Here is a 26,373-nt window from a genome sequence, read left to right on the forward strand (position 1 = left end):
AGACTTTTTCAATCATGATTTAACCTAGAATTGGAACAAGATGCTCTCGCAGTAAGTAACCTAAATGAACTCCCAAAACTTGGATGGGGACCTTCTTAGTTATCATGACCACCTCCATCAATTTTTCCCGCCAAAATCAGTTACTAGCAAATGCGACAAAACAACCTAACATAACTTCCTCAATTCTTCGTCTTCTTCTTCTTATTGTCATTCTCATCATCAGTCATTTCCACCGTCTGATTCACATTATTATTACCAATATCATCGCCACCTTAATCACGATCACCGATAATCTCCTTCATGACGATCATCACCAGTCACCTCCACCTCTCTATTCTCATCCCTAGCATCATCACCTAGACGATCACCGATACTCATCTCACCGTTACCATCATCAACTTCTTGATCAACAAGATTATCACCAATCATCTCCTCTATACGATCATCAGCAGCCATGTCCTCTTTTTGCTCACGATCACCAATATTCATCTCGTGATCATCATTTTTCAACTCACCAATACCACCATCAACTTCTTGATCATCACGTGCCATCGCCACTTCGTCACCACCGCCAACAAGATCCGCCATATAATCGACCATTACGATATTCAACCGTCCATCACTCCCCGTCACTTTCTCGAGACTGAATCTTGGCCGTCCGCTGCAGAACAGTGTAGACAAAAATGGCGGGAGAACTCTTACTCGGCGCATTTTCGTCTTTCTGCCGCTTGATGTAATTAATCTTGATGAGTGCTCCTCAATCACCTTGGACAAGTCCATCTTCTCCGACATGCTCTCAAAGCCTAGGACCTCCGTACACATTTCGTAAAACTCCGTACTTCCTGTGGCAGTTCCCGAAGGCCTTGGTACATTCACATAGTCCATTCCCGCGGCAGCAGCGATTCCTAAAAGAATGTCGCCGGCTCTGGTATGTGGATTAACACTGCTTCCGATTATAGAATCAAGAATGCCGATAGCCGTAGGTGGTGATGAGGTGTCTTCCTGCGGCCGACTGTCATCCGGAGGCTGAGGTTGTTCCTCATCAGGTTCTTGGTTCTCTGAGGTGGAGCGCTCGGATTTGTTGGCAGAACTCATTGTCAAGTTCTTTTAATTTCAAGAAAATCCTATTAGAATTGAGTTTTTATTAGAGTTTTTGTGGAAGAGAGAGGTCTAGTATGTATACATATACTGATGATGCTTAGGTGAATTTTTTTTAGGGCAAAAAAAAAAATAAAAAATCAACGAACGGAATTGAAACGAGGGCATGCGCCAATGTGGCAGTTGATTTGATGAAGGGAAACGGGCAAGTTATTTGTTGGTCGCTCTACTCTACATAGATAGTTGGGGGAGTTCAGCGTAAGATTGTGCCATCCATTACCACTAATAATATATCCAACCTTATTGTAGCACTAATAAAACTTTTCACCAATAAATTTACTCACATATATTGTTGAGGGATGAGTGGGCATTTCAACAACTAAAATTTTTTTTAACCTCTACGAGTTACTTCATTAATCAATTTTAATTTGTTATTATATTTATTGAGCTATATAAAAATAATATTACGTACATTTACAAGTTAATTAAATAATGCTATACGAGCAGATGGTCGTCGAGGCGAAACTCTAAAGAGCAGAAATGTTGACTTCACTCTGGCTGACGCGAGCATCGTTAAATTGAGTCTCTGCGGCTGCGCCGGTTTGGTTATCAAAAGCTGGGACACGGCTACCATGCAGGGCATAAAATCCCTGTATGGTGCAGGGGCTGCCTTTGAACCGTTGGATTCAGCTTGTTTGAATCCAAGGGTTGTGGTTTTAATTAAAAAAAAAAGAGAAAAAAATAAGGCAACCGATTAAAGGGAGTAGCTACAGTTCATAACAAATTACCGTTGGATTGAATAGAGTGGATCCAATGGCTGAGATTTGTTTAATTATTAAATGATTAAAAAACTTTGAAAGAACAAACCTATAAAATTGAAACAAACAAAAAACGAAACCCCTACCACTCACTCACTTACCTCACACACGCCAAACGCCTCACCACTCCCTCACCACACACCTCACCACGGCCAGCAACGGGGACGGCTGAAGGAGTTCCTAGGCAACGATCAACGACGGCACAAGGACGGGCTGATCTCCACCGTCGGCAATGATCAACGAAGGCAGAAGGACGGGCTGATCTTCTTCGTTGACAATGATCAACGGCGGCACAATCACAGCGCCCTCAGCCCCTTCAGGAATACATGCAACAGTTTATAAAATTTTGTTTCCCGTAAGTACTGTGATGGGTTTTGTTTGGTTTGTGAGAAAAGTGAGGAAATTTTAAGAAAATAATGTTTTTTTTTTGTTTTTAGGGTTTATGTTGGTTTTGATGATGAGTACAAGTTTGTTTGGTTGCTGAGAAAGTGAAGATAAGAAAAAAAAAAGTTTTCTGTTGTTTTAGATTTTGATTTTTAGGAAAAACTAATTAAAATTTCTAATTTTTAGATTGACAGCTTTTATTTTCTCTTGATCCTAGTAATGAAAGTAGTTGCTATGTTAAATTCATTTAAAATTATTTTCCTGCCTTTACGAGACTCCTTTTTTTTGGACAAAAAAAGGAGTCAATGATTTGGCTTTTATTTGCAGTGAATTTGGTGTGTGTTGTTAATTTTGTGGCGCATAGGTTGTTGTGGCATATGCAGTTAGGCATGTGGCTGCTGCAGTGAGTATGGCCAAGGTTGCAATTTCAGTGTTTTGGTTTCAACGTTTCTTCTGGATCAGACATTTCTTTTGCCAATTTATATGTCCCTTGTTCCAATGATTTTGGTTGTGCTCTTACTGCGGTGACCAAGCTAAAGTTAAACATGACTGGTAATCAGAATTTTCCTTTATTTCTGGAAACTGAAACAGCAGTGTATATGATATATTCACTTGTTATCTAGTAAACTTGGTATCAATGATTCTTGTATAATTCTTTGTTCCTTGCTTTCAATTAGAGATGTGAACTAAATTATTAATTTGGGAATCATTTATCGTTTTTTCCCCTTTTTATTTGATTCTTTAGTTTTGTTTGTTGGTTTCCACAAAACCTTTTTATTTCCTCAATTTTGCCATCTTTCTTTGCATGAGCTGCATATGATGATTTGAGTAAAATTATAATAACATTTTTTAATGGGAACTTTTTATTGTTTATAAGTAATATGTATATGGGAATGGGAACTAAGAATAGTGTGTTTAAAGTCCTGAACTGTTTTTGCCATTTTGATTTTGATGTCAAGTAATTTTCATAGTTTTAAGGGAATGGATTTAGGTTAATATTGATTGTAACTAGATAAGTCCTTTTATGTAATAAGTTTGAAGGATTGGTTTTGTAAATTCAATGTAATGGCTTAAAAAAGGCTATTAAATTGGCTTAGGTTGCCACGAGCTATAACTAAATCAGAAACATAATACATTTTACTTATACAAAATTAGTTCATTCTTGGTATGGAGGATTAAAATTTGTACAATGATAAATAAAATCAATGTTGTCCTTATCTAATACACGCTTTGATCTAGAAATAGCATATTACAACATGCATGTTAACTCTTCGATAAAATGCCTATTAAAATTCTCAGACCTATTTCAAGCTCAAGTATTGCATGTCCCTTAAGATAATGACAGTTTCATTGTTTTATATTGCAGATTTGAGATTTTTTGGGTGCCTATATAACAAGTTAACAATGGCGGCTTAATAGTTTAAAAGGGAAGGTAATCTCTCTTCATATCTTCTCGAGGATTCTTCTTTATGTATTTCAATTATGTCTCACATATGTATTAAATAGAGGTTTTGATTAAAAGCTTTTTGTTTTCAAAATTAAATTTCTTATTAAGGGGTTGATTTTTAGCTAAATTGTGATTGCTTGCTGAGAAATTGGATTGTGTCATGAGATTTTGTACTCTATTGGTTTATTTTTTTGAGTTGTTTGGATTCTGATTGAGTGGAATTTGCCATAAATTTGTCAATATAATGCCATGTACTGAAATGATGTAAAGCATGAGCTTCAAGGTTTACTCTATTTTTTTAATTTTTAATTGCTTATTTACTAATTGCATAATGTGTTTTCAAATGAGCTTATGTTTATTAGAAAAAAAAGGGCCAGATTGTTTTTGTGTATAAATGTGAATTGATGCCCAAATTTTGGAATAAGTTTGTGAAGAATCTGGAGTTGAGAGTTAAAGACAAGTGGATAAAAAATGATGTCTTGAAAATGTCACTTAGTGTTTTTGTTATAGTGACTTAATCTTTGAGTTGTTTTATTGCAAATACTGAATACTAGAGTTCTTGGAGCGATTATGATGATGCAAGCATCTATTAGATGGTTGAACATTCTTTGGTCAATATAAATTCACTTTAGCATGACTTAAGGCTAAAAGAAAGGATAAAAAATTGGCGATTATGATGATTTAAGTATCTAATAAACAGTTGAATACAATCATTAAATGGAAAATTGCTATGTTTTCTCCAGGGGTAAAGGTTTCCAATAACGCAGCAAACCCATTTCTCTATTTGTGCTTTTCTTTGGAGCTCTCCTTGGACAGGACTCGATAACTATTGCAAAACTTGCTGCTGTTTTTATAAGCATGGATGGTGTTGCCATGACGACAGTTGGAAAAACTTGGGCAGTGGATGAATTTCTTAGTGCCTCTGAAGAAGATAAATATGTTGTTAATAAGTTGTGCTGAGCTTTTACTTTAAAACTACTTACCTTTCTTCCTCTTTTTATTTGCCGTAAATTTATGCAATATATCAATCTACTTTTTTTCGGAGATGATACTTGTAATAAGATTGTATGATGCACTTAGTGTAATGTACTAGATTTTGGTGGATTTTTATAATATGTAGAAACTATTATGTTTGATATAGGAATAGTTAATTTGAATTATTTTCTTTAAATTGTGTTTCCTATAATTACTAAAAAAAAATAAATTGATTAAATTGATTTAGCGGATGGGAAAATAATCCTATAAATTTGTGTGGGAATTAATAGAATTAAAAATGGTTGTAAGGTTATTTATAGTGGAGATTTTGGCTATAAAAAGCGCTAGTAGAGTATAAGAGCTCTTCCGAATTTATTTGTGAGGCCACTTATTGCAACCATTAGTATTTTACTCATTTTTAGTTTTTTTTATCAAACTTAATAGTTAAGTCATATTTTGCTTTAGCACACTTATTTCTTCACTTTAATGGTTCACTTTCACAAATTTCACTCAAATGTGAAAATTTTCAATTTCCACTACAACTTAGTTGAAAGTTATTCATTGGGTTTACTACTTTTTCAAGCCTTAATCAACAAATTGAAGGCATACATTGCTTAACTAGAATTTCAATAATAATTACAAAAAGCGAGTGCTATATTTCAAAGATTAAAATTAAATATAACACACTAAGAGGCTTTGATAGTTCTCCAACCAAACGAAAGAGTTAAAACACTAAAAAGCAAATTCATATTGGAATATTATTATTTTGTTGGTTACCTTTATTCAGAATACAAATACTTCGAAAGTGATTATATTTATAAAAAATTAGAAGAAAAATGTTAACAAAATAATATTATTGAATGTCTAAAACGAACACTTGTAGTCTAAAGTATGATCATTGAAAGATTAAAATCGGTGCACGAAATTCAAGTGAAACGGTTAGATTTAAGACTAAATAAATAGTATTCGTACAATGAGTGTTGTTAAATCCCTTAATATTCTTCTAATGCTTATGTTAAAGTCACTTTACAAAATGGTGGATTAAAAATTTTCGGGTGTTTGAAAAATAATTATCTAAAATATTGAATAGTAAATTTAAAACATATTACTTAAAATATGTAACAATGAGTACCTCCGTAACAATGAACATAAACATCAAATATGAGACTCCGAACTTAAAACATAAAACATGAACCATAAACATGAAACGATGGCAAAATAGAAAAATTTTAAGGTATTTAAAAATTATTACATAAAACATTAAATAATAAATATGAAACACGTTACTTAAAATGTGCAACAACGAACATAAAATATGAGTACCTCCGTAATAATGAACATGAAATATAGAACAGCAAACATGAAACACAGAACGTAAACATGAAACGGGGGCAAAAAAGAAAAATTTCGGGGTATTTGAAAAATTATTACATGAAATATTGCACAACCATCGTGAAACAGATCACTTAAAATATGCAACAACGAACATAAAATATGAGTACCTCCGTAACAGTGAACATGAAACATAGAACAACAAACATGAAACATAGAACAACAAACATGAAACATAGAACGTAAACATGAAACGGGGGCAAAAAAGAAAAATTTCGAGGTATTTGAAAAATCAGTACATGAAACATTGCACAACCAATATGAAACATGTCACTTAAAATATGCAACAACGAACATAAAATATGAGTACTTCCGTAACAGTGAACATGAAACATAAAACATGAAACATAGAACAGCAAACATGAAACATAGAACAACAATCATGAAACACAGAACGTAAATATGAAACGGGGGCCAAAAAGAAAAATTTTGGGGTATTTAAAAAATCAGTACATGAAACATTGCACAACCAACATGAAACAGATCACTTAAAATATGTAACAACAAACATAAAATATGAGTTCCCCTGTAACAGTGAACATGAAATATAAAATATCAAATATGAAACATAGAACGTAAACATGAAACGGGGGCAAAAAAAAAAATTTCGGAGTATTTGAAAAATCAGTACATGAAACATTGCACAACTAACATGAAACAGATCACTTAAAATATGCAACAACAAACATAAAACATGAGTACCTCCGTAACATGGAACATGAAACATAAAACATGAAACATAGAACAACAAACATGAAACATAGAACGTAAACATGAAACGGGGGCAAAAAAGAAAAATTTCAGGGTATTTGAAAAATCAGTACATGAAACATTGCACAACTAACATGAAACATTGCACAACCAACATGAAACAGATCACTTAAAATATGCAACAACAAACATAAAACATGAGTACTTCCGTAACATGGAACATGAAACATAAAACATGAAACATAGAACAACAAACATGAAACATAGAACGTAAACATGAAACGGGGGCAAAAAAGAAAAATTTCGGGGTATTTGAAAAATCAGTACATGAAACATGGCACAACTAACATGAAACAGATCACTTAAAATATGCAACAATAAACATAAAATATGAGTACCTCCGTAACATAGAACATGAAACATAAAACATGAAACATATAACAACAAACATGAAACATAGAACGTAAACATGAAATGGGGGCAAAAAAGAAAAATTTCGGGGTATTTAAAAAATCAGTACATGAAACATTGCACAACCAATATGAAATATGTCACTTAAAATATGCAACAACGAACATAAAATATGAGTACTTTCGTAACAGTGAACATGAAACATAGAACAGCAAACATGAAACACATAACGTAAACATGAAACGGGGGCCAAAAAGAAAAATTTCGGGTATTTGAAAAATCAGTACATGAAACATTGCACAACCAACATGAAACGGATCACTTAAAATATGTAACAACAAACATAAAATATGAGTTCCCCTGTAACAATGAACATGAAACATAGAACGTAAACATGAAACGGGGGCAAAAAAGAAAAATTTCGGAGTATTTAAAAAATCAGTACATGAAACATTACACAACTAACATGCAACAGATCATTTAAAATATGCAACAATGAACATAAAATATGAGTACCTCTCTAACAGTGAACATAAAACATAAAACATGAAATATAGAACAGCAAACATGAAACTTGAACGTAAACATGAAACGAGGGCAAAAAAGAAAAATTTCAGGGTATTTAAAAAATCAGTACATGAAACATTGCATAACAAATATGAAACAAATCACTTAAAATATACAAAAACAAATATAAAATATAAGTACCTCCGTAACAGTGAACGTAAAACATAAAATATGAAACATAGAATATCAAACATGAAACTTGAACGTAAACATGAAACGAGGATAAAAAAGAAAAATCTTGGGGTATTTAGAAAATCAGTATATGAAACATAAAACATAAAATATGAAACTTAAAATGTTAAACATGAGATAAATTTCATAAAAAATGAATAAAACTTTTATCTTTTTCTTAAATCATACTTTATTTTATTTTTAAAATATTTTTAATAAAAAATATTTTTTTTCATTTTTACTTTACTTATCCTTTTCTACAACTTATTATTATTATTATTATTATTATTTAAATATTATTCGTTTTAAATATTTTTTATTTTAATTTATTTAAATAAAAAATACATATTAATGGCAGCAACCGGCTGGAAAACCGGTTCCTGCCAGTCATAAAAGTTTGGCTATCATAGCCGTGTCCCAAAAGCTGTTCATGCTAAGCTGCCCCGTCCCGTGAGCACACCACGATACCATAAACCGCGGCCACTACCGTTCCCGATAGATATGATGACCGACGAAGACATCCTGAAGAAGCTCGAGGACTCCACAAAAAACGCCACGCGTCACCAGCTCGAGACTCTGCAGTCAATCCTCGAACGCCAAAGCGGCGTACGTTATCTCCAACCCTACCTCTCAGGCTGCTGTGCGCCGATCGACGCGGCAACTTACAAGCGCACAGTGCCGTTGTCTTGCTACGATGACTACGCTGATCACATCAATCAATTGGCCGGTGGCGATCACGGTCAAAATGATCAACCTCTGCTGGCCGTTGATCCCTTAGTATGCTTCTTTTACAGGTAAAAAATCAATCTTTTCTCCAAGCCAAACATTGATTTTAGAATTTGTTTAATTTTTCATTTCGAGTTTTAATGCTTTCCAGTTCTGGGACAAGTTCAATGAAGCCAAAATTGATTCCATATTTTGACTCAGCACTTTCAAAAGCTGCTTCACAAATAGCTATTCAAGGCAGCGTTGCAATTCTTCGAAGGTCTTAAATTTTTTGTTGTTAATTTCACGTCTTTATATCATTATGCATATTACTTTGTTCTGTTTCTGATTTTTGAAATTCAATCGATCTAGGTTGTTTCCTCCGAAACATGATGTTAATAAGATCTTATTTTTCATTTACTCCGACAATAAAACAACAACAAAAGCTGGATTTAAAGTTATGGCTGCGTCTGCTTTTCCTTTGCAAGGTAGTAGTAACGAAAACTTGTCTCAACTTATCCGTCATTCTAGTCCGCGTGAAGTCATTGTTGGATCAAATTTTCAGCACCAAATGTACTGCCACCTTCTTTGCGGTCTAAGGAATTATGAATTTATCGATGGAATTTTTTCTCCTTATGCTATAGGATTAATTGGAGCATTTAGTTTTTTTGAATCTAAGTGGGAGCAGCTATGTGATGATCTTGAAAATGGGTACCCGTGTTTGGATATTACTGAGGTTGCAATGCGAGATTCTGTTATTGAAGTTCTTGGTGGGCCACAACCAGATTTGTCAAAAAGGATCCGATCAATTTGTGGAGAAAGTAATTGGTCTGGGATTTTTAGTAAATTATGGCCTAATGTTCGATATATTAAGTGTGTTACAACCGGAAGCATGAGTCAATATTGTTCAAAAATAAAGTATTACGCAGGGGAGGTTCCTGTTTTAGGTGGAGATTATTTTGCATCAGAATGTTATGTGGGTATTAATTTGGATATCGCACAGCCTCCGCAGACAACACGATTCGTTATGCTTCCCACTGCGGCCTATTTCGAGTTCCTTCCTTTTGATATGGAGAAGAATGAGGCTGTTGGAGAAGAAACTGTTGATTTTTCTGGTGTTGAGATTGGAAAGATGTATGAAGTGGTTGTGACTACTTATAGAGGATTTTACCGGTACCGTTTGGGTGATATTGTGAAAGTTGTTGATTTCTATAATTCTTCTCCACAAGTGGAGTTCGTGATGAGAGCTCCTAAAAGTTCTTTTGAGATAATAAGTGAGAGAGATTTGATGTCTGCCATGGAAAGTTTCCAAATGATGCTTAGAAACGTTATGGCTGTTGAGATCGTGGAGTTTGCAGGCTATACGAATTTGGAGTCGAGTCCAAAGAAGCTAATGATCTTTGTTGAAATTAGAGAGGGATGTACTAAGTTGCGAGACTCAGTTGCAATCCTTAGAAGGTGTTGTTCCTCGCTGGAGGATGCCTTTGGAAGCATTTATAAGGTGCAGAGGGACAGAGGTGAGATAAGCCCTTTATCGGTATCCATTGTGAAACCTGGTACATTTGATAGGTTACTACAAGTCGCCATTGAAAAGGGGGCGCCAGCTAGTCAATACAAGCCACCTAAGATTGTAAGAAATCGGGAAATTGTTGAATTTATGGAAGGATGCTCTCTTGTGACTGTGAGACTGGATTCTTTAGATGGTTAAGGGATTGGAAGCACATGGTGTTAACTCCTACATTTCTATATTCTGGTGATAGAAGTATGCTGCCTATTTGATCAATGAAATTGTGATATTTTTCTGGCTCTGGTTCAAGTATACTGGTATCTAATTGCAGTACAAATTGTCGGAACATCTAAAGTTTGGGTTGATGGGCAAGAGGCTTCTTATATATTCTTAGAAGAGAGTTTTAACTTTTTTTGCATTGCATATTACAATAAAATTATTCCCAAATAACATGTGATTTTCAATGTTACTGCAATACTTAATTGTACTTTTTAATTGCTAATTTATGCTGTGTTCAAAATCATTCTACCACTTCTTGCATTTGTCGTTCCACCAATTTTATAATCACCAACATCTACAGTCTATTGATGTTTAACTTGTCGGGAAAATTATCTGTTTTCTTGTAAGGATTGTTGCTAGCGCCATAGTTCAGAAGCTTGAAGCTGTTCGATCACTCTGTTTTGACTTGCTATTGAAAGGGGTTATTTAGTTTTATACAATAATGCTTAGTGTGCACTCTTTTGGGTATAGCTGCAAATTTGGTATGCAATGAGTCAAATTATTAGCATCATTGAGATGAATTAATGCTCTATGTATTATTAACGAGATTTTTTGGAGAAAGAAATATTCAGTTGAAGATAAAGTCATTGATTATGACCCCTCTTGACTCTTTGAAGTACAAGGAAAACCCTAAAGAGCAAACCTAGTCTTTATCAGTGGGCAGTTGGGCTTGCAATTTGCAACGTCACACTGTGGGACACCCAGCACACCTCAAGTTAATGGTACCTCATTCTGGATTCTCCAGTGGCGACAGAATGCTGTATTATTTACCCAGCACCTAGTAATTTGTTTGTTCAAAAAGCAATATGCATATCTATGAAGTCATTGAACAATGTATCACGTTTGAAGTTAAACAGCTAGCTGATGCAAATCACCTATGGTTAGTATGGCATCTGCTCTTTCTAGAAAGGTAGAAGATGTATATATGTCACAGGTTCAAAAGTGATAGATCATCGATGCCTCTGAGATATGCATATCAAGCCTATTATGGCAACACATTCATTCAACTCTATTTGAATTCTACACTATAGAACCAGCTAGTGCCAGTTCAAATTAATTTCCTATAGTCTGATCGTACAAACAATAAGATTTCTTTGCTTTCGAGCATACCTTGAACATTCTTTTTTAATCTGGGCAATTACCAATATCAAGGATGGCACAGGCAAATACTTATTTAGTTCACAATAAATCAAGCCAAGATTGGAAAGCCCCAATGTTTGACTTGGCTCAGCTTGCATGATGAAATTGGGCTTCGAACTTTTTTGACAAAATTCTTTAAAACATGTGCTCCATTTCTTCATGTTCAATGGGATCCCTATTTGGGTCAGTCCCGAAGTAAATACCAAAATAACCAGAAAACCTGATTTGGAGAAGATCCAAAGCTTTTTAATCTACAACTAATTATGAGAATATCAACATGCATTTGAACACAAGGTCACGACCTCTCTTTGTTGAACATCATGAAATGAAGCAAAAAGCGTCATACTAATAGCACGTACTTTTAACATAATGTAATCCAAGAATTCAACCAAACTGTTCTATATATAGTAAGTAACAAAAATGAGTTACCAAAACTTGATGGACCTTATTATTAGTTAACCCCTCCATCATTTTCCCGCCAAAATCAGTTAGTAGAAAATGCGACCAAACAAAGGGTGAAAAAAAAAAAAAAAAGGCTTAACTACCTCTTCCCTTTTCTTCTTCAAGTCTTCTTCCTATTGTTCTTGTTCTTCTTCTTCTTCTTGTAGTTATTCTTGTTCTTCTTCTTACTGTTCTTCCAATGATCACCAGTCATCTCGTCCGTCCGATTATCATCATCATCTTGATGATCACCAAGCATCTCCTTCTCGTTGCTCTCACCGTTATTATTACCAACATCTTCCTGACGATCATCACCATTGTCACTCGCATCATTACCACAATCGTCTTGGCGATAACCAATCATCTCCGCATTCGACACCCCATCTCTCCCCACCGCTTTCTTGGAACTGGGTATTGGCCTTCTCCGGCTGTCCACTGTGTACAAAGTTGGCGGGAAAGCACCTTTCGGATTCGAGCTCATATTGTCTCTCGTTACTCCGCACGTTTTCATCGCGCCTGATATTAATCTCGATGACTCATTAATTATCTTGCACATTAAGTCCATCCGCTCAGAAAAGCTTTCAGACCCTAGGCTCTCCATACACATTCCGTAGCACAACTTCGTCTGATTCTTCTCATGATGATGATGACGATGATCACCAGTAGCGATCTCCTCCTTGTTATTCATATCATCACTAATATCCTCTTCTTGATGATCGGGTTTCATCTCCACCGCCGGTGTCTCATCGCTCCCAAATTCAAACTTTATGATCTTCAACCGTCCATCACTCCCCGCCACTTTCACGACACCGAATCTTGGCCGTCCGCCGCTGTTCAGTGCAGACAAAAACGGTGGGAAAGCTTGCGGCCTACATTTTTCTCTCATTATAACTCCGCACAATTTCGTCATTCTGCTGCTTGATGTAATTAACCTTGATGAGTGCTCCTCAATCACCTTGGACAAGTCCGTCTTCTCCAACATGCTTTCAAAGCCTAGGATTCCTTTGGCGGTTCCCGGAGGCGTCAGTTCATCCACAGACTGCGTTCCCGCGGCGGCAGCGGTTCTTCCAAGAATGTCGCCGGCTCTGGTATGTGGATTAACACTGCTTCCGATTACAGAATCAAAAATGCCCGTAGGTGGTGAGCTTGTGACGCCAACGGATGATATCTCGGGAGGTTGGCTGGCCATTGGTTGTGAGGCCACCGTCATCCGGAGGCTTCCTTATCAGGTTCTTGGTTCTCTGAGGTGGAGGACTTGAATTTCTTGGGAGAACTCATCAATAAGTTTTTTTATTATCAAGAAAATCCATTAATTAGAGCTGAGTTTTGATATTTTATTTTATTTTTTGGTTTTGACCACGAGTTTTGATATTTTATGGGAGAGTATTCAGAGGAACGGTGTGTGGGGCCGTGTGAGCGATTGGGCGGGTGGCATGCCAACGTGGCATTTCAGTAGTTAGTTGTGGCGACTATAGTTTGGGAGTTCGGTAACCGTATACATACAGTTACCATCTATAGTGAAGCACTACTCTTATGATTTACTAATCAAATCTAAAACATATTGGTAGATAAATTTAATTGATAATGAAAAAGTTGCAACCACTAAAAAATATATCGTCGGAATAATAAGTATTATGTATCATGATCATTGTTCCAACAACTAAAAATATTTTAATTTTTTTTTCTCCTAACCTCTCTTAATTTAATAAGTGGGCAATATTAAATTTTAAATTTTAGTGTTGATAATCAAATCAATTGTTTTTTTACTTTATAATCAAGTTATATTTTTTTCGCTAGATTTAAAAAAATTAAGAGAGGATCATAATTCTAAGGACTATGATGGAGGAAATTTTGGCTACGCTGCATGCACAAATTGAAATTTTCCGGAAATGTTTCTCATGCCATCATTAACTTAGGATGACCCTAACTTATCTCCTTTAATTTGGTAGTGGATTTCGAATCAACCAATGTTGTGTACCTTCTTAACAGAAAAAAAACGAAGTAGTACAGGACATTCTACAATAATTTTCGGCATGTTATAACCTTGTTGCTTCTATGCTGGGCAAGCTTGCTTTCAAATTTTTCCATGTCCTCGTGTTGGCTGGTAGATTTCCGAGTGACCATTATTTGCACACTTAAATTCTGTTTTATGAACGAAGTTCTTTTACATAAAATAAGAATAATAATAATAATTCCATTTATGAGTTCCTGAATTTATTTGCTAATTACCATGTCAAATTAGAAAATTACATTAATTAAGCAGTAAAAGACTGATGGAGTATTACTGAAGATAACAGTACAATATTATTCGACCACATAATCAGGGGTATAAAGGGAAGAAACATTGACTTGGCCCCACCAAACTAGCTGACTCTTTAAAATTTGTCTTTAATACGGCAGCGGTTGCTGGCTATGAAAGGCAGTTGCTGGCTATGAAAAGCAGTTGCTGCTAACCGGCGCCGTCAGTACACCGCGATAGAAGCCGCCCCGCCCGGTCTAGTTGAATTATCTCGAAACGTTATTAACGCAACATTAATAAGTTTTGTTTGTTAAACGAAATATCTACGACTATTATAATTTATTTGGAATTGAGTAGTTAGTAACTTAAAATATAATTTTTATAAAATAAAGTTATAATTATGAATTAAAAGTTAATATTATATTATAAATATAATTTTTATATAATAATTTTAATAAAATTAATAAATTTTTAATAAATATTTTATCGTATAAATATAAAATTAAATCAATTTAATTTTTAAATTATTTTATATAATATTTATTAAACACTTTAATACCGTACGTTAACCTCAATCCGAATCAGAACATATAAAAGATATATGCCAAAGTCATATTTGTGTGATTACTAGGCAATACAAATAGAATTCTAGCATAATAGAGTTTGGAGTCCGGGTCCTTCAGTACTTATTGGTTCTTACATTAGAGTTTGAGAAAAAATAATTATATCAATTATAATAATAATGATATTTGTATAAAAATGATTTTAAAAAAATTATTACAGTATTTTTTATTTTGTGGTGATATTTATATTATTTTTTGTGCTATTTATATGTACATATCCTAAATATTCATATGATTTAGAAAATCTAAAGTAAATTTTTAATACTAAACCATAAATTCATCCATTTAAGTAAAAGATTTAAAAAACGAAGAAAAAAAAAGGAGAAGAGGGGGAAGAGAAAAACTACAGATGGCGGCTGAAGGAGGTTATTTTGGTCATTTTACATAAATTAGGTGGATATGGTTTGAAAATTTTGAAAGTCATCTCTGACTTCAAAATCCTCTTCACCTTTACAAATCCCCAGTTCCTTCCCCACCAAACGAATAAGCTCATCATCTATGCGATTAGAAATCCTCACCAAACGCATAAGCTTATTGTCTATCCGATTAGAAACAGAAACACAATCATAGACAGACAGTGATCCAAAAATGGAAGTAAAGCGACGCACCGTTCGGTCGTTAGTGACCAAACTCGGTTCAGTGTCGGAACAAACACGGGCCGAGGCTCTGGCCGAGCTGCGCCTCCTTTCAAAGCACGACGCCGAAATCCGTCCTATGATCTCCGAAGCTGGCTCTATCCCGTACTTAGCCGAAATCCTTTATTCCTCCTCGCACGCATTTCAAGAAAACGCCGCCGCCACGCTCCTGAACCTCTCAATCACCTCGCGTGACTCTCTGATGTCCACGCGCGGCCTCCTCGACGCCATCTCCCACGTGCTCCGCCACCACTCCACCTCCACCTCCTCCGCCGCCGTACAATCCTCCGCCGCTACGTTGCACAGCCTACTAGTCGTCGATTCTTACCGCCCGATCATCGGTGCCAAGCGCGATATCATTCACTCTCTCATTGAAATCATAAAAACGCGTAACTCACCGCTGCGTTCTGTTAAAGACGCGTTAAAAGCGCTTTTTGGAATTGCGCTTTATCCGTTAAATCGCTATCAAGTAATTGCGCTAGGTGGGGTCCAGCCTTTGTTTTCACTGGTTGTGAACGGGGGAAGGGCTGGGATTGTGGAGGACGCGAGCGCAGTGATCGCGCAAATTGCGGGATGTGAGGAAAGTGTGGACGAATTTAAGAAATGTTGTGGAATCGGAGTGTTGGTGGATTTGTTAGATTTGGGCACGGGATCAGGTCATAGAGTAAAGGAAAATGCAGTGTCAGCGCTGTTGAATTTGGTGAATTTTGGAGGGGAAAGAGCTGCAGAAGAAGTAAAAGAGATGGCGATGCAAGTAGCGGATGGAATTGCTGATGTGGCCCAAAATGGGAGCGCAAAGGGTAAGACAAAGGCAGTAGCGTTACTGAAGATACTGGTTGATGATGGGAATATGGTGAGAGATTCATATTTTTCTTCTTTGCTTGATCAATCAGAGTCTTTATGAATGTAGTTTATATTGTTTGATCTAGTAGTGACTTTAGGTTCAACGTTGTACAATTTAGAAATTTTATTGTATTGGTATTGACAATATGATGTATCATCAAATTTAGTTTATAATAATTGTTTGGTTTTGTATATTTGACAAGAATTGATTTTAGCACGACATATTTATTCATTCATTCACTGGTTGCCTTCATTTTCAGTTTTTTATTCTAGTTCTATTGTGAGACGGTGATGAACATCTGTTTATCTCTATCTATATTATTGTCAAATATCCATGGATATTTGGTTATGAAGTCCTGAAATAGCTGTTTATAAGCTTCATTAGAATATTACGATGACCAATGAAGAGATACTCAAAAAGCTCAAGAACTGAAGGAAGGTCACCAGCTCGAGATTCTCCAGTCCATTCTTGAATGCTGAAGCTCGAGATTCTCCAGTCCTTTCTTGAATGCTGAAGCTGCATACGTTATCTCCAAACCCATCTCTTTGGCTACGGTGCATTGATTGATGCAGCAACTTTATCAATCAACTGGCCAGTGGTGATATGGTCAACATGATTTGCCTCTCCTGTTCATTTATCCCCTAGTATGCTTCTTTTACAGGTAAAAGGAAGATCATCTTTCCCTTAGCCAGTCCAGGCAAATATTAGAACTTGGATGATCTTTTCTTTTAAAAAATAAAACAATGTTTATATTTCTGGAAGGCCAAATTGATTCCATATTTTGACTTGGCACATTCAGAAACTGCTTCATTAATAGCTCACTAAGGTAGTGGTGCAATTCTTCAAAGGATTTTTTTTTTTTTTTCCAGCTGCTCCTCTTTGTACAAAACAGGAAGGAATGGCTAAACTTTTGATTGATTGGCCAGAGGCTTCTATATTCTTTGACTAACTAAATTTCAGCTTGCTAGTTTCTATGTTTTTACATGGAGTTGTAATTGAGCACCACTATCATCATCATTCATAAATCCGCACCAATAACAAATTGATGAATTTCCATCATTAGATGTAATGTAGACCATACACATTTGTAAGTATGATTATTCCTGTCCTCAGTCTAGGCATGTATGTACTTAGAGTGAAAAAAAAAAGGAGAGAAAAATTTATTCCCTTGAAAAGTGTGTTTTCTACAAAACACAAGGATTTCAGTATCATTGACTGTGCACAGCATCAAATTTTATCATTGTTATGGAACATTTCCTATTTCTCAAGGTTTTGAAGTTCCTTCAAAAGTTAAAATGAAAATGTCCTAGACATCACGGTCTTTATTCCATTTTTGCGTCTCTACATATTCATAGTTGCTTGAATTTCCTCCAGGGTTCTCCCCTTTGTTTCAGGTACCACTGTGGTGATGAACACGATACCCAATATGTTGACTGCAGCATAAAGAAGGAAGGTACCTGAAAACCAATAGCAGACACTTCAGTTAAGAGAGTAAATTTTCAGCTCTAATGCTGTTTCTGGTCTTCATAATGTGCTTTTGTCATGATTTTCTTGAGGAAAACGAAAATAACTTTCAGCATGACGATGCTTCTAATTTTCAAAATGGTGTATAAGTAGCATTTAAGACTAATCTGAATTTACTGAACCCTTTTATGACCTAACTTATTAGCTTGTTCTGAAGCATTTCAATACTATTACTCTTTTGATTGTTTGAAGGAAAAAAATTAACATTTCTCTATTTAGTATTTTACCGTAGGAGCTCCAAGTCTCGAGGAAGTTGAAAGTGTAGGAAATTGCCCATGCGCCAAACCAATTCACTAATGTTGTCAGGCTTCCCCCTACTCCTTTAATATTTATAGGAAATATCTGCAACAGAGAGCTACTTTCAGATTTCGGGGAAAGAGCAAAGCATCGGAGCAATAATAAGGTCTTCACGTTTTGATTACCTCAGACATTAGAACCCAAGGAGTTGCACCCATTCCTGATGAAAATGATCCTATGTAGACCTGAGCTCAAAGAATAGTGGTCATAAGTATTTGATGATTAATAAACTGAGTGGTTAAGATGAATTCAAGAGCTGTTGATATGTATTACCAGTACACCAGCCAGCGTTAGAGCAGGAACTGACTCAAGTGCCAATCCATAAGTCTGGTTCACAAAGATTTTCCATTGGTTAAAGATATAGAATTAAATGATGTTGTGAGGGCTAATATTTGACAGTTAATCAGTTATATACCTTTAGAAAAAATGCAGCTGCAAGAAGTAAACAGCCCAAGAGTAATCCTGTTGCAGCAAACTAGAAGGTGTTCAACAGAGAAAGGAAATTAGCCTTGTGCAGATGAAGATGGAGTTCTAAAATCAAAGTTATAGAGGTAGCAAAATATTCTTAGCGTTAAATGTTACCAATAACAAGGGCTTTCTTCCAGCCCTGTCGATCATAATGATATTGAAGAAAGTAACCACAACCTGCAGGATACAGTCATTACCAGCTAGTCTTAACAAACATAAAGATTATTGAAGAGATTGTTCGAGTTGATGAGATAGAAACCTGAAGCAAGGCATAGCTTATGGTTCCAGTGCTGGGAGAAAGTCCTGAGACATTAAAGATATAACAACTAATATGTTAATCGTAAAACTAAGAATATCTGTCACCACTTGTTTGTTAATCTCTTCAGAAAATGGCAGATAAATGTATGGCAAAGTAATGGCATAACCCTGCCCGAGACCTTTCATTTCGATTATGGTGATAGCATACCTGCTGTCTGAAAAATATTGGCAGCATAAAATGCTATTGCATTGATTCCTCCAAATTGTTGAATGACCATCAATCCAACTCCAATCTTTCCAGAATAAATGCATAGCAAAGAAAAGTTAACGAACAGAGAAAAACTTTGATTACAGAGTTTTTTGAAGAAAATGGTGAAATGGTGCTGGTAACAGAGATTGTATTATGGGTTGAGAGAGAAATTCTTACGGTGACTGAGTGTAAGTATCTTTTCTGAAACAAATCCAGGAGTCTGGCCTTTGGTAGCCGTTCAAGAGTTTCTATGTACTCCTGTCAAGCAATGAAATAGCATTATGCTTCACATATGTATTTTTCTGTTCAATGTTCAAAGTCTTATCCATTATCAATTTTGAATGTGATATATAACTTCAGGAAGGAAACCTGGATTTCAGTTGCCTCTTGTGATATATCAGCATCCTTGCCGCGAAGTTTCTGCAGTGCAGCTTCAAATTCCTCATGCTTTCCTATCTTTGCCTGTATCAATGGTAAGGTCAGTTCATATACAAATCTTTTCTATTTTTCAGGTGTTAAAGTGATATTCCATAATTCTTACCAGCCATCTGGGAGACTCTGGAATGAGGAAAAGACCCAGAAGCAAAACTGCGCATGGGATGACTCCTGCAAACAATTTTTATTGGTGAGCCACCATTCATTCTTAATTTTTTTTTTCCAATTTAAAAGAAAATTATTTATTTATTTAAAATCCTTAAATTGATGAATGATAAATTCATTTACCTACTAGAGCTAATGTCCTCCATGTTGCGACTGTCCCAATTATGAAGAAAGTGGATGCACCAATTACGATCAGAAGCTGTAGAAACAATAAGACACAGAGTTAATCTATCCTTATCCTTATAATAGATCTGGAATTATTTATCAGCCACTTTTTAATCCACAAAACTGATATAAACTTATTAAGAAATCATGATCAAGGCTTCAGGGATGTAAGTTAAAATGAAAATGAGTCTTCACTCCTAATCTACTGACATCATTTTCATTTTCCTGTTTTACCTGATTTGCGGATGTTAGTGCTCCTCGAAGCTCCTTGGGTGCAATTTCAGCTGTAAAAACAGGCACCACATATGAAAAGATTCCCATTCCATATCCTGTTGCCAGCCTTCCAAGATCCAAAGACAAAGCCCCCTTTTGTTTATAGAGTCAAGACATGAAAAATTACAATGGGCCGGTTCAAATTTCTTTAAAAAAAAAAAGAAAATCTTGGTTGTTGCAGGTGTGTGAATTTTTCAGAGGTTTAAGATTATGCAAACCTCGGAGAAGTAAATGGCAAGCCACCCGGCAATGCATACAAAACTTGAAACTCTCATTGCCTGCATAAATTCCACACGGTACCCAATATATATTCACCAGAAATAAACACAAGGAATTAGAAATTGTAAACAAGCAGTGATCTGATAGATTACCCCTTTCCGACCAATAAAATCAGCAATAGGGCCACTTGTGATTGCACCAATCATTGCACCAAAAGTCAATATGGAACCAAATACTGAATACTGCATGCATGTAAAAGCAGAGCCAAATTAAGCCACTATGGAAGTTAAAAAAGTTCATGGATTTGCAGGAGAAATCTGCTTAATATTCGCCGTATGTCTTGTATTGCAAATTTGATAAATATTCAGCATGATGTTAACCAAATCTTGATTTACCAAAAAAGAGAGAAAAAAGAAGAAATATTTACCTCTGCCAGAGATAGAGAGAGATCTTCCCTAATAGCATTCTGGGTAGGAGATGAATAGCCAACCTGAAATCCATTTAACAATACAAATATTCACTTTGCTTGGCCTAACAGGACAGTGCATGAACATTTACGTTTCACAAGAAGTGGGTTCGAGTGTAAGAGGAATGGGAGTTAATTACCCCAGTTCCGAATGAATAAGAACCAGAGACTGCAACGAGAGTGCTCAGGTAAACCATATACAAACTGTCTTTGCTTCCAGTTTTTTTACCAGATCCTCCGTTTTCATCAGCCAAATTCTGCTCTCCCCGCAGAAGCGGCTCTGTCATCTTGTCGTCAGCAGCGTTGTTAACAACATTCTGATCTTTGTTCGCCATATACGCTAGCTGCTTGCTTATCAACTTCTTAGAGATACTGTATATATCAAGGGAATCTCTTTTCTTGATCTAATATGAACAATTTCTCCACAGTTTCGCGGATCTCGCTAGCTCGTGTGTTAGCCTGACGTGCTTCGGCCCTCAATATTTTCTCGATGCATCAAAGACAACCAGTGTTGGCAAGATTAAAAAATTGCCCCTTGGATCATAGCTTTTCTTAGGCACCACGTGCTCTGCTGTTGCCACCTTCTATTTAAAAAACATGCAAGCTGACAAGATTGATTTGTCTTTGTCGTTTGCATGAAAACTGACGCTAACGATCGAGAAAATATGATTAAGGCCTCGATCAACACCGGCAGAGGAGGAAAGAAATACTACGATCGTGGGTCCTTGAGTTCCCTTTATATGGAGAATTGTTTGGATAATTAATTAAGGTTATCCAGTCAATTAGCCTAAATTTTCTCCTTTATTTGCTTCAAATATAGGATAAAGCATTAGTTTTTAACCTTTGAAGAATCATTTGACACGTGTGCAATTTTATCAATGTTCAGATTGGTCGAGGTTAATTTGTCCTGCTATTTAGCTGCAGCCTCCACGTATTTTGTCTGAAGGGTCTCGTCTCTCTTTGATGTCCTCCTATTTATTTATATGATAATGCAATTGACAAAAAAAGAAATTATTTAGATATATTTGTCATAAATAGCAGTAACAGCATGAAGATTGGCAAGGGCATCTGTAGTTTTGTTTACTCATTAAGTGCCAAAAAAAATTACCGTCCACAAAAAGATCACATATTATGGAAACAAAAAATTCCAATTTTGGTGGTTACTTGCATTGATTCTCTACTAATATGAGAATTAACAATCTCTGGCACAACATGTTAATATTAAGAGTAATACTACATATCATCAATTTTTAGAATTCCAAATAATGTGTCATTCATCAATTCATCAATTACTTAGTGAAATAATACAATTAATTCACTGAATTTTGTAAAAAAAATCTACCAATTAATAAATGTCACATCATTTGAGATTGTTATTCAAGATAAAAGATTTAAAATGTCTATCATTACTCTAATATTAATTGATTTACTTTTTTATGAAATTATAATTTTTCCCCCCTAAAATACGATTTTTCCAGTGAAGCCGTTTATCTGGTTTTTCAAGCTAGTTTTATTATTATTATTTTTCTAGAATTTCTTACGATGAACAGTTTCATTTTCCTTAAAAAAATAAATAACATTCCCCTTTCTCAAGAATTTCTGATGATGATCTCAATATATATAGTCCGTTCATTGGCGGATGTTGTTTATTCCTCATGTTAATCGTCTAAGCATTGATAGCTGCTTGAATTTGTTCCAGGGTCCTCCCTTTGGTCTCAGGTACGACAATAATCATGAACAATATGCCCAACGCGTTGATTGCAGCATAAAGAATAAATGTACCTGAAAGCCGCATCCAGCCACTCATGTCATGTTCATGTAGATGAGTAAATATGAAGCTCAGATCATGCAGTGCACGATCCTGAACTTGTGGGCGGGTCAATTGCTAAATTGGTTATTAGTATTTACCATAGGAGCTCCAGGTCATGAGGAAGTTGAAAGTGTAGGAAACTAGCCATGCACCAAACCAGTTCACTAATGTTGCTAGGCTTCCACCTACTCCTTTAATATTTATAGGAAATATCTGTAACAGAGCCAGAGGGCCATCTTCAGATTTGCTAGGTGAATAAAGCATGCATGGAGAGAGTGATGAAATATCCTAATTTTAATTACCTCGGACATTACAACCCAAGGAACTGCACCCATTCCAGCTGAAAAGGCCGCTATGTAGAGCTGACCACCAAGAACAGTTGTCAGACATGAAGAGTCAATTTATCATATGAACAAACTGAGTGGATAACGTGCGTGTATTACCAGTATGCCGGTCACAGCAAGAGCAGGAACTGACTCGAGTCCCAATTCATGATCCTGGTTCACAAAAGGTACTTTCCGAGTTTTTAATATCATTAAAGAAACTGAAATGACTCAGGGATAATGTTTGACTATTACCTTCAGAAAGAATGAAACCCCTACGAGTAAACAACCCAAGACTAGTCCTGTTGCAGAAACCTGGAATAAAAGTGACAAGAAGGAAATGTATGATTTTTAAATGACGATGGTTTCCGAAAGAAAATATATGGGTGTAGCTTGTAGCCTGCACTAGAATTTACCAATAATAAGGGCTTTCTTCCAGCTCTGTCGATCACAATTGTATTCAGGCCTGTAACAACAACCTGCAGAAAATAACTTGCTCAGGTCAGTCCTATTAGAAAAAGTATCTAAATTCCGAGAAATTATTAGAGTCAGTGAGAGATAGAAACCTGAAGTATGGCATAGATTATTGTTCCAACGCTGGAAGAAAATCCTAAGGACATTACAAGTATTAGAACCAAAATATTATGGTCATTCTAAATTTTTGAGAGAACATGAAAGCATATCCTTGCAGAGATCTCATTACCTGCTGACTCAAAAATAGTGCTGGTGTAAAAACAGATTCCATTGATTCCACCAAATTGTTGAAACACCATCAATCCGACTCCAATCTTGTCAAAATGAATAAATTGTAGGAGGAGTCAATGAGAAGATAAAACGTAGTTGCATTATAGATGAAGGAGAGAGGAATTTGTACCGTGACTGAGCGCAAGTATCTTCTTTGAAACAAATCCAGCATTCCAGCTTTTGGAAGCCTTTCTAGAGTTTCTATGTAATCCTGTTAAGCAACGAAAAAAATGCTTCAGATAAATTTTCTTCTCAATGGTCCAATACACATAGTCAGTGTGGAATGGCACTTATAACTCAGATATAAGACCTGGATTTCAGCTGCCTCATGTGTTATATCAGCATCCTTGCCACGAAGTTTCTGTAGCGCAGCTTCAAACTCTTTTTCCTTTCCTGTCTTTGCCTGTGTCCATGGCAAGTTCAGTTTCATGTATTCATCTTTTTCTTGGAGTGTCATTATCAGGTATCCTTACCAGCCATCTAGGAGACTCCGGGATGAAAAAGAGACCCAAAAACAAAATTGCACAGGGGATGATTCCTGCAATAATTTTGTCTGTAAGCCTTCTGTTTCATTATCCTTTCCTAGTTTGTTTTCCTTTCTAATTTTTCTTGGACAGTTGAATAAATGGATGGTTAATCATTTTCACCTGTTAGTGCTAAAGCTCTCCATGTTAGTACCGTCCCAATTATGAAGGCAACTGACACACCAGCACAGATCATAAGCTATATACAAACATCAGAAACAATTAGATAGATCATAGATTGCTTAATTTTGGGGCAACTAGCTATTCGAGAGATAAATTAAAATGACAAATGAGAATTTCCTCCAATTAAGATGTCTGCATTTTTAGCTTACCTGATTTGCAGCTGTTAGTGCTCCTCGAAGATTCTTGGGTGCAATTTCAGCAATAAAAACCGGCACCACATACGAAAAGACTCCCATTCCATATCCTGTTGCCAATCTTCCAATATCCAATGGCCAAACCCCCTTTTGTTTCAATCAAAACAGAAAGAATATAATTGGTAAGTTTATAGGAAAATTGTTCTCTTTGCTATGTAGCTGAAAGAAATAGGGGAACAAAAAAATATTAATAGAGCTTAAGAATATATGAACCTCAGCAAAGTAAATAGCAAGCCATCCTGCAACGCAGAAGACACTTGAAACTCTCATTGCCTGCACATATTAAACAATCTTACAAGCTAAATATTCACTAGAACACAATTAAGCTCATATCCTAAACAGGCAGTGATTAATCAGCTAAAAAAAATATATCTTCTTACCCCTTTCCGACCAATATAATCGGCAATTGGCCCACTTGTGATTGCCCCGATCATGGCACCAAAGGTTAATATGGAGCCAAACACAGAATACTGCATGAGTGTAAACCAAAACCAAAATGAAAAAATTTCATATTTACCAACTGAATGGAATTAGTCTCTGCAGGAATCATAATAACATTTCTGCACATCTGCTTCAGCTTAATATAACTTGTATTCAACAAGACATGCTCCGTCGGTAAAACATCATTGTCAAGACACTAAACTCATGATTCTTTACTTCTTAGTAAATAAACGTACACTAAAAAAGTGATTAATTTGGAACTAATTAGAAGAATGCCCATTCATCAGCATACCTCTGCGAGGGACAGAGCGATATCTTCCCTGATAGCACTCTGAGTAGGAGATGAATATCCAGCCTGCAAAACCAAATTGACAACTCCACAACCTAAGCCTTCCAAGCATTCAACAGAAAAAAAGTGAAAATCATTGTTTCAGAAGTTGGTTTCAGGAAATGGACTTACACACGATCCGAAAGCATAAGAACCGCAGACTGCAATGAGTGTGCTGAAGTAAACCATGCATGGATTTACTTTCTTGTTGTTTGCTTGGTCACCAGCTCCACCATCTTCACGATCTAAAATGTTCTCAATCGGCATAAGTGGTTCCCTTATATTTTCTTGAACATCCTCTTTGACGGCCATGATGAAGCTGATACCTTCCAAAAAGTTGCCTTAGTTTATCTAATAGAAGAAATTGAAAGAAATTGTTACCAGATAAAGGAGATACGCAAAGATGGAAGCAGAAGCAAACTATATCATCTATCAATTAGCCACAAGAGGCTGGAATTTCTCGATTCTTCCCTCAATACTCCTTCGCGAATTTTATGGAAGTAATAACACTGAGGACAAGTAGGCAATTTGTTTTTGCACACAACTGGATATTGAATCTGAATCAACGACCATATGTACACGTTTTTAATACGTTCTACTCGAAGTAATATGTACGCTACTAAACTCAACTGGTGTTATTTTGTCGTTTGCATGAAGACTGAAACCTGAAAAGATTACTTAAAGATACATGAACAGGCAGAAACGGCAAGCCAACACGAGGGGTTTTTAATTAAATATGCCTTAAAAGTAGGGTATTTAGTTAAATATATCCATGTTTGAAAATTATCTAAATATGTCTTTTTACGTGGTACATTGTCTAAAATATTCCTAAAGAAAAATATAAAACACACACAACTCACAACACTCCTTACTTCTCACAACACAAACGCCCACTCATGAAAAACACCACACCACACTC

General features: G+C 35.8%; 3 protein-coding genes and 1 long non-coding RNA gene across 7 annotated transcripts; 3 read left to right on the forward strand and 1 right to left on the reverse strand.

The window, feature by feature from the left end:
* Nucleotides 1-1,978: 1,978 nt before the first annotated feature.
* LOC102611291 (uncharacterized) lies at nt 1,979-4,883 on the forward strand. The gene is made up of 3 exons (XR_370853.4): nt 1,979-2,271; nt 3,667-3,732; nt 4,491-4,883. It is a non-coding gene; the product is annotated as an uncharacterized LOC102611291 (long non-coding RNA).
* A 3,475-nt stretch (nt 4,884-8,358) lies between these two features.
* On the forward strand, nt 8,359-10,709 carry LOC102611689 (probable indole-3-acetic acid-amido synthetase GH3.6). Of its 2 annotated transcripts, XM_025098909.2 has the most exons (4): nt 8,359-8,768; nt 8,852-8,959; nt 9,052-9,167; nt 9,324-10,709. In XM_025098909.2, exons 1-4 carry the CDS (start codon nt 8,476-8,478, stop codon nt 10,385-10,387), a joined length of 1,581 nt encoding a protein of 526 aa, XP_024954677.1. In that variant the 5' UTR covers nt 8,359-8,475; the 3' UTR covers nt 10,388-10,709. The 2 variants fall into 2 exon arrangements, with proteins under 2 accessions (XP_024954677.1, XP_006479802.1); XM_006479739.3 differs by having other exon boundaries at nt 9,052-10,709.
* Nucleotides 10,710-15,311: 4,602 nt separating this feature from the next.
* On the forward strand, nt 15,312-17,869 carry LOC102612173 (U-box domain-containing protein 4). 3 transcript variants are annotated; one of them, XR_008053098.1, is made up of 3 exons: nt 15,312-16,396; nt 16,772-17,048; nt 17,762-17,869. XR_008053098.1 is itself a non-coding variant. In XM_006479742.4 (2 exons), the coding sequence occupies exons 1-2, from the start codon at nt 15,497-15,499 to the stop codon at nt 16,668-16,670; spliced, it is 924 nt and encodes a 307-aa protein (XP_006479805.1). In that variant the 5' UTR covers nt 15,314-15,496; the 3' UTR covers nt 16,671-16,685. The 3 variants fall into 3 exon arrangements, 1 of the variants encoding a protein (XP_006479805.1); XR_008053099.1 differs by having other exon boundaries at nt 15,315-16,396; nt 16,763-17,048; XM_006479742.4 differs by lacking the exons at nt 16,772-17,048; nt 17,762-17,869 and adding an exon at nt 16,647-16,685 and having other exon boundaries at nt 15,314-16,396.
* On the reverse strand, nt 17,524-26,138 carry LOC102612876 (uncharacterized). The gene is made up of 34 exons (XM_006479744.4): nt 25,587-26,138; nt 25,419-25,481; nt 25,066-25,155; nt 24,899-24,958; nt 24,641-24,772; nt 24,432-24,507; nt 24,258-24,322; nt 24,095-24,187; nt 23,915-23,995; nt 23,744-23,828; nt 23,607-23,650; nt 23,457-23,519; nt 23,296-23,355; nt 23,161-23,214; nt 23,020-23,079; nt 22,816-22,930; nt 22,577-22,689; nt 21,048-21,311; nt 20,869-20,931; nt 20,594-20,683; nt 20,441-20,500; nt 20,184-20,315; nt 19,908-19,983; nt 19,726-19,790; nt 19,554-19,646; nt 19,362-19,442; nt 19,143-19,227; nt 18,936-18,979; nt 18,791-18,853; nt 18,624-18,683; nt 18,482-18,535; nt 18,334-18,393; nt 18,139-18,253; nt 17,524-17,844 (listed from the first exon to the last, which is right to left on the reverse strand). Exons 1-34 carry the CDS (start codon nt 25,764-25,766, stop codon nt 17,729-17,731), a joined length of 2,955 nt encoding a protein of 984 aa, XP_006479807.2. The 5' UTR covers nt 25,767-26,138; the 3' UTR covers nt 17,524-17,728.
* Nucleotides 26,139-26,373: the final 235 nt, after the last annotated feature.

This window comes from Citrus sinensis, chromosome 3 (genome assembly GCF_022201045.2).
Source record: "Citrus sinensis cultivar Valencia sweet orange chromosome 3, DVS_A1.0, whole genome shotgun sequence".
Taxonomy (NCBI): Eukaryota; Viridiplantae; Streptophyta; class Magnoliopsida; order Sapindales; family Rutaceae; genus Citrus; species Citrus sinensis.

Excerpts from the sequence above, each read along its gene's own strand:
- LOC102611689 (XM_006479739.3), top strand. The coding sequence starts at position 8,476 with ATGATGACCGACGAAGACATCCTGAAGAAGCTCGAGGACTCCACAAAA. Across the intron at positions 8,769-8,851 it reads TTAGTATGCTTCTTTTACAG|TTCTGGGACAAGTTCAATGA; the intron begins GTAAAAAATCAA and ends AATGCTTTCCAG. Across the intron at positions 8,960-9,051 it reads AGCGTTGCAATTCTTCGAAG|GTTGTTTCCTCCGAAACATG; the intron begins GTCTTAAATTTT and ends CAATCGATCTAG.
- LOC102612173 (XM_006479742.4), top strand. The coding sequence starts at position 15,497 with ATGGAAGTAAAGCGACGCACCGTTCGGTCGTTAGTGACCAAACTCGGT. Across the intron at positions 16,397-16,646 it reads TGGTTGATGATGGGAATATG|TTTTTTATTCTAGTTCTATT; the intron begins GTGAGAGATTCA and ends CTTCATTTTCAG.
- LOC102612876 (XM_006479744.4), bottom strand. The coding sequence starts at position 25,766 with ATGGCCGTCAAAGAGGATGTTCAAGAAAATATAAGGGAACCACTTATG. Across the intron at positions 25,482-25,586 it reads CTTATGCTTTCGGATCGTGT|GCTGGATATTCATCTCCTAC; the intron begins GTAAGTCCATTT and ends TTGGTTTTGCAG. Across the intron at positions 20,316-20,440 it reads TTGCCATTTACTTCTCCGAG|GGGGCTTTGTCTTTGGATCT; the intron begins GTTTGCATAATC and ends TATAAACAAAAG.